General features: G+C 40.2%; 1 protein-coding gene across 1 annotated transcript; it reads right to left on the minus strand.

Annotated features, from left to right (window-relative positions):
• Window positions 1-7343: 7343 nt before the first annotated feature.
• On the minus strand, window positions 7344-7715 carry LOC145406696 (uncharacterized). The gene has a single exon (XM_080277798.1). The coding sequence runs from the start codon at window positions 7713-7715 to the stop codon at window positions 7344-7346; it is 372 nt and encodes a 123-aa protein (XP_080133924.1).
• Between the last annotated feature and the right edge of the window lie 432 nt (window positions 7716-8147).

Below are 8147 nucleotides of genomic sequence, written 5' to 3' on the forward strand. Positions count from 1 at the left end.
AAACATTTCGTACCAAACTTCCCTCATTTTTATCATGTTGTCTGTTTTACCCATCTTACTCCCGCCTTCTCTATTTTCCGTAACTCTTCCATTTAGCCTTCATCCAGAATTACCCCTCCCTAGCCCCCCCCCACCTCTCTCTCTCTCTCTCTCTCTCTCTCTCTCTCTCATATTCTGCTACCTGTATATTCTTCCGGAACCCTCTCTCTGGTTTTTAGGTAAACGTATTCCCCTTTCTTTACTTCTGTCTCCTTAATTATCGTAGTTCTCTTTCATCTCATCGATTTCCTTGTTTGGGCTTCTCTCATTTTCCTCTTTTCGGCTGCCTTTTTACAGATTTCCTCTCCTTTGTCTTTCTAAATTCTCGCTTTCCCTTTTATTTCTTTCTTTACTCTTCACTTTCTCTTTCTTCTCTATTTTTCTATGAATACTTACTCCTTTTGTGCTTTTTCTTCGCATTTTTATGCTCTATGTATTAATAGTTTTCTTAACTTACATATTTCTTTTTCGTTTCTTATTACTCTTATGGTCTGTACATTTTTCCATTTCCAATTTTTTTTTTAAATACTCCTCATTTATATCTTCCTTAGAGCTTGTCCTTCCTTTTCATCAATTCCTATTTTTCAATCAAGCTTCTTCCTTATTCTACGTTTCCATCGTCTTATTTCTGAATTCCTAACTTTTGTCTTTCTTAATCTTCGTCATTCTTTTTAGTGATTTCCTTTTCTTTATTCAACCTTCTTTATTTCAGTTTTTCTTCACCTTATCCGAATTCCGTCACTTCTAAATTTTTAAATCCTTGTCTCTTTTTAATATTGAGACGCTGTGTTGTATATTATTTGCTTGGTCATCCCCTCTCGTTACTTTGCTAAACTCAGTTCTTGTGTTTTATTTTTTCATTTCTCATTATCTTATTTTCTCATTTTTTCTCAATCCTCGTCCTTCTTTTTCGTCTCATCCTTTTCAGTATTCTAGCTTGAATCTTTTACCAACTTTTCTCTGCTTCCTCCCCTGATTTCCTCACTTCTGTCTCCTTAACTTCATCAGTACAATGGTGTCTTCATTAAGTTTATTCTGGCGATCACCTAACGATTTTCTTCAGCTTAGGGAAAAAAATAAGTGGTTAGTAAAACTGTGGAAAACTCTTAGTTAAAAAAAATCTTCCCCATACTAAAAATGATGATGATAATAATAATAATAATAATAATAATAATCTATCTATCTATCTATCTATTGCCAGACGCCACAATCCCGTTAGGGGTGGCCATTTGACTCTGAGTTATTTGTTTTACAGGAAGGGGCACTAACCCTCCACCAACCCACTTGATGACACGTAGGGAGCACGTAATTGTTTGGTTATATGGTTACCACCCAGCGCTGTAAATGGTTTCTTGGCTTACAGGAAACCATTAGGCTTGTCACTCAATGTAAAGCCACCTGTAAAGGAAAGAAAAACAATAAGAAGTGACAGGAAAGATGGGAGAAACAGGAAGAGAGGAGGGCAGGCACAGAAAAAGAATGATAAAGGCTGAGGAAGAAGTAGGCAGCACTACATCAAGTGAGTGAATGATGGTCGCCACCACCTACCACTATAATAATAATAATAATAATAATAACAATGGTAATAATAATAATAATAATAATAATAATAATAATAATAATAATAATATGGAAATAGGAAGAATGTAATAACAGGCCATCATCACATTGAGTGGGTTAATCATCTCTTTCCAGTCATCATTTTCTTTTCTTTATTCGATATTTTGCCCTCTCCTTTGTATTTGTCAACTCGTGGATTTATTCGTTATCCACTCCTTTGTCTCCTGTTCTTGCTATTTTTCTTTCTCATAAGTCCTCGTATATTCCTGTGCTTTACTGATTAATTCATCATCATCATCATCATTAAATTTACCAGCAATGGTATGAAATATATTTAGCTCTCAACTGTTATTCTTTTTCCTACTTTTTTCACAACGTTCCACCTTTCGTTGTTCAAGTCGGAGTATTTTATATTTTACTTTACTATCTGGCTTCATATTAATTTTGCTTTACTTTGGTTCTATAACATTTAATTCTTACATTCTTTTTCTCACTTCCATGACTTTCCTTCTTTCACATATATTTTTTTTTTTTTTCATTTTTGCAGCATTTCTTCTCTCTTTTCTCTTAAGTCTTTGTACTTATTCATTATTCTCTGTTCTGTTTAGTTTCATATTAATCTAGTTTTCATCCTGTTTGCCTTTTTTTTTCTTCACGACCTTTCACAATCATCATATTCCCAATGGTGTTTGGAATTTTATTTCTTTTTACCCTCATTTTCACACTATTCATTCATTTGTCTTCTCATCTTTCTCTCCCTTTCCTCTCACTCTTCCTTTCCTTTCTACCTCCCTCCTCGGTCATTTTTATCTCCAGTTCCATTAACACTGCCTCTCCTCCATCCCTAACTCTGTCACCAGTTTAGCTCCCTCTCTCTTGCCCTCTACGAATACCTTTTAATTTCTTTACATTTTTAGAGTTTTTATTCTGTCTCCGTCTCTCTCCTTTCTCATCCTGTTCCATCAGTCTTTCTCCACGTATCATACGACTAAAAAATTAACACAAAAATCGAGAACCACTGGAAGTCGTCATGAAATATTTGAGGAAATATTTTTTCTGTGGCGAAAAATACACCATGTGAATCAAGAGTTAACAGTTTAGGGAGAACTTCTGGAAAACTACGACTGATTTTATCCGATGCTGGTATTAAAAAGTAGTCAGCATTGTAAAAGGTATTAAGTGCCATGCATGTCGACGGCCAAATAAAAAAAAAAAAAAAAAAAATACCCTTTTAATACGTATTAGTCCTTAAATACCTGAATATTAGCAAATACCACTGTCAGAAGAGCTTCCTTCCTTTTTCCACTATAACATACACCGTTAATTAAATCTTTCCACACCAGAAGGTTTTCACAAATTGAAAAAATATCCTATCGAGATTATAGTAACAAAAAAAAAAAAAAAAAAAATCCTCTGGCTGAGAAGGTATTTTTCTTGCAATTGTTGTTGTGAGTCAAAACTTAACCCCTCAGCTACACATAATATATATATATATATATATATATATATATATATATATATATATATATATATATATATATATATATATATATATATATATATATATATATATATCATCCGGACCTCCTTTCCCACGTGGGAATACTTTTGTCGCATGTTTTTGTTAAGTCGGGACACAAAATCCCCATTCATTAACATCAGGCTGAATGCAGTAATGTTAATGTCACCTCATCCCTCGCCCGTCCTTCTACATTCTTCCCCTCTTATCTCTCTCTCTCTCTCTCTCTCTCTCTCTCTCTCTCTCTCTCTCTCTCTCGTCATGAATGGCACATCAGGTAAATGGGTATATTCATGCATTTGTCAGTTTGTGACCTACAGCTTCCAGCAAGTGCTCGTACATCCAGATCATTCATGGGTAAGGAACCATCCCAGTATTCTCTCTGCATTTGGCATAACAGAAAACCCTCAGTCACCTCACAAGGGTTCGACCTGTTGTGCGTTAACATATAGCCTTCATCACTGACTTTACTGTACCACTAGCCCACCAGGCGTCGGCAACGTATTGAATGGAGGGGAGCATTTTAAACAATCCTCTCTACGAACGCTTCACTCGTCATGACTTCATTTCAACCTATTTATGAATCATTATACTCTTATCAATATACAGCACAAGCGCAATCTCCTATCTCTTATTTATATATTTTAAATAATGACACAATTTGCATCAAGTCATACGTGAGAACATTAACGGTTCAAATACAGAAGTAAACTGGAAGGAAATGGTGCCAGAGGTTTTCCTAAGCACACGAGAATATTGAGGTGTCACATGCTGAGATACACCAGTAAGCATGAGGTGGTAGACAGCTTCTTGCGCCCACAAGAATGTTTATCTCTTCACCAACCCAAGGCCATCAGTTTTATTTTAGTCTTTCTCTTAAGATTTTACTTAAAGGGGCTTTCACACATTCCCGAGTCTGACAAAGAGTCGCCAAGAGTTCAAACCCCTCGTGGATTCTTTTCAATTTAGCCAAGAATCCAACAATCTAGGAGTGTGCCAGGTGGGCGCTACAAGTACCTAAGCATAGCTTACGCATTGCTACGAGTTCCCTAGGGCGGCGCTATGAGTAGCTAAGAGTCACTACGCATTGCTGAACCAAATGGTCCATATAGGTCTACGAGTAGCCATGAGTAGCTAAGAGTAGCTAGGAGTACCTAAGACCCCCACTAGAGTAGTTACGACTGCTCTACGACCATCAAGAAAATGGTGCGAGTCTGTCAGGAGTGTAGGGCGAAAAAATATATATAAAGCATGTGATGCATATCTGAGGTGCACTACTCATTCAATAGCGAGCTTGCATTCGACATAGACCTATGTATCCTCAACGACTATGGCCGGAGGTGCCAGCGAATTGAAACTACTGAAGCTGCAGGTGGATTTTGCATGTGAAGCTGCCAACATCAATGTTGCAGTATGTACAGTAGGCTGTTACTTGAGAAGAAGAAAAGATGCAAGAGAGGAGAACCCTTTGGAGCATGTTATGGCTGCTACGACGTCCTATGTACGGCCAGTACGAGAAACTTACTGAAGTGTTGAAATTAGAGAACTCACATAGCTTCAGGAATTTTCTTCGAGTGGATGACAATATGTTCATGGAACTGCTGGAAAGGGTTGGTTCCCGTATCGAGAAGCAGGACACCTTCTGGAGGAAGTCATTGTCCCTGGGTTGAGGCTGGCCACCTTTCAACGGTACCTGGCGACTGGAGAAAACTACAAAACCCTTTCATATGGCTTCAGAGTGGCCCACAATAACATCTCACTTATCATTCCAGAGACCTGCGAGGCCATCACTGCAGAGCACCTGAAGGATGTCCTGGCCTGCCCCACATCGACACCTGGCGCCTCATAACCAATGGTCACTGGCTCCCAGCAACCTTGCAGTGACTCCTACCACACTTTTACCATGCTCCTGGCATATTCATAGCAAGTCATAGATAACTCTTAGCTACTCTTCGTAACTCGTGGATGAAACGAAACGAAACTTTTGAGGACTCCAGTGAAACTCCAACCTACTCTTCAAAGACTCCTTGCTACTCTTACCAACTCCTAGCGACTCCTAGCTACTCTTAGGTACTTACAATGATTCTTAGCAACTTGCAAAGGATTTTTGATACAAGAATCCGTTAAGAGTAGCTATGAGTCGTTAAGAGTAGCTAAGAGTAGTCACGAACACCTTAGGTATGCAGTAGGAGTTTTAAAAATTCGTAGTGGTTTCTGAAAAATTTTGAATGTCAAAAACGTCAGGAGTGCGTGAGGAGTCCTGAGACAGTGCCACGAGTCCGTGGGACTCCAGAGGAATTGTCAGAAGTAGGGTGCAGAGTGTCTCAAGAGTAGCAACTCGCAATGATTCTTCGTCCGACTCCTGCATGTGTGAGTCCAACACCTGAATGTGTGAAAGCCCCTTAAGGGGCTTTCACACATTCAGGAGTCGACAAAGAATCATTACGAGTTGCTACTCTTGAGACACTCTGCACCCTACTTTTGACAATTCCTCTATAGTCCCACGGACTCGTGGCACTGTCTCGGGACTCCTCACGCACTCCTGATGTTTTTGACATGTTCAAAATTTTTCAAAAACCACTACGATTTTTTTAAAACTCCTAATGCGTACCAAAGGTGTTGCTGACTACTCTTAGCTACTCTTAGTGACTCATAGGTACTCTTAACAGATTCTTGTATCAAAAAACCTTTGCAAGTTGCTATGAATCGTTGTGAGTAACTAAGAGTAGCTGGGAGTCGCTAGGAGTTGGTAAGAGTAGCAAGAGTCTTCGAAGAGTTGGTAGGAGTTTCACTGGAGTCCTCAAAAGTTTCGTTTTGTTTCATCCACGAGTTACGAAGAGTAGCTAAGAGTTATCTATAACTCGCTATGAATATGCCAGGAGCATGGTAAAAGTGTGGTAGGAGTCACTGCGAGATTGCTGTGGGTCGGTGACCGTTGGTTTTGAGGTGCCAGTCGCCAGGTAGCGTAGAGTGATGGCCAACCTCATCCCAGGTGACAATGACTTCCTCCAGAATGTGTCCTGCTTCTCGATACGGGAACCAACCCTTTCCAGAAGTTCGATGAACATGCGCCATCCACTCAAAGAAAATTCCTGAAGCTATGAGAGTCCTCTAATATCAACTCTTCAATAAGTTTCTCATACTTGCCATACAAAGGACGTCGTAGCAGCCATAACCTACTCCGAAGGGTTCTTCTCTCTTGCATATTTTTCTTTTTCTCATGTAACAGCCCACTGTACATACTGCAACATTGATGTCGGCCACTTCACATGCTAAATCCACCTGCAACTTCAGTAGTTTCAATTCGCGGGCATCTCTGGCCATGGTCGTTGAGGATACATTGGTCTACATTGAATGCAAGCTTGCTATTGAATGAGTAGTGCACCTCAGATCTGCATCACATCCTTTATGTTTTTTCGCCCAACTTTCCTGACAGACTCACATCAAATTCTTGATGGTTGAAGCTCACTCGTAACTACTCTAGTGGGGTCTTAGCCACTCCTAGCTACTCTTAGTTACGCATGGCTACCTGTAGACCTATACGGACCATTTGGTTCAGCAATGCGTAGTGACTCTTAGTTACTCATAGCGCCGCCCTAGGAAACTAGTAGCAATGCGTAAGCTATGTGTAGCTACTTGTAGCACCCACCTGGCACACCCCTAGATTGCTGGATTCTTGGCTAAATTGAAAAGAATCCACGAGGAGTTTGAACTCTTGGCAATTCTTCGTCCAACTCCTGAATGTGTGAAAGCCCCTTTAACTTAAAGGGGCTGTCACACATTCAGGAGTCGGACAAAGAGTCATTGCGAGTTGCTACTTTTGAGACACTCTGCACCCTACCCCTGACAATTCCTCTATAGTCCTATGAACTCTCGGCACTGTCTCGGGATTCCTCGCGCACTCCTGATGTTTTTGACATGTTCAAAATTTTTGAAAACCGCTACGAATTTTTTTTACTCCTACTGCGTACCTAAGGCGTTCGTGACTACTCTTAGTGACTCTTAGCGACTCATAGCTACTCTTAAAGGATTCCTGTATCAAAAAACCTTTGCGAGTTGCTAAGAATCGTTGTGAGTAACTAAGAGTAGCTAGGAGTCACTAGGAATTGGTAAGAGTAGCAAAGAGTCTTCTAAGAGTAGGTAGGAGTTTCACAGGAGTGCTCAAAAGTTTCGTTTCGTTTCATCCACGAGTTACGAAGAGTAGCTAAGACATATCTATGAGTCGCTACGAATATGCCAAGAGCATGGTAGTAGTGTGGTAGGAGTCACTGTGAGTTTGCTGGGAGTCAGTGGCCAACAAATGGAAATTCCATTTGTTGGAGAAAAGGGAAGCCACCTCCTTCCACTGTTCCTGCATTGTGGGACAGGCCAGAACATTCTTTAGGTAACCTGCAATGATGGCCTCGCAGGTCTCGGGAATAAGTGAGATGGTATTGTGGGCCACCCTGAAGCCATATGAAAGGGTTTTGTAGCTATCTCCAGTCCCCAGATAGCAGAGAGTGTTGGCCAACCTCAACCCAGGTGACAATGACTTCCTCCAGAAGGTGTCCTGCTTCTCGATACGGGAACCAACCCTTTCCAGCAGTTCCAAGAACATGTCATCCAATAAGTTTTTCGTTCTGGCCGTACATAGGACGTCGTAGCAGCCGTAACCTGCTCCAAAGGGTTCCCTTTTGTTTCCTTTTCTTCTTCTCAAGTAACAGCCTACATATTGCCACATTGATGTCGGCCACTTCACATGCCAAATTCACCTGCAGCCTTTGTAGTTTCAATTTGCGAGCACCTCCGGCCATGGTCGTTGATGATACATAGGTCTATGCTGAATGCAAGCTCACTATTGAATGAGTAGTCCACCTGCATCACATCTTATATATATATATATATATATATATATATATATATATATATATATATATATATATTGTTACATAGCCTATGATTTCATCATCCTTTGTATAATTCTAACGTACAGTGTGCTGCATGTTTGATCACGATTCGCCTCGTGGCTTCCATAGTGACCGGACTTGCG

This window comes from Coenobita brevimanus, chromosome 71, assembly GCF_032717465.1.
Source record: "Coenobita brevimanus isolate Jiangsu-jjx chromosome 71, ASM3271746v2, whole genome shotgun sequence".
Lineage (NCBI taxonomy): Eukaryota > Metazoa > Arthropoda > Malacostraca > Decapoda > Coenobitidae > Coenobita > Coenobita brevimanus.

What these genes read in the sequence shown, in the direction of transcription:
- LOC145406696 (XM_080277798.1), bottom strand. Translation starts at nt 7,715, where the DNA reads ATGTTCTTGGAACTGCTGGAAAGGGTTGGTTCCCGTATCGAGAAGCAG.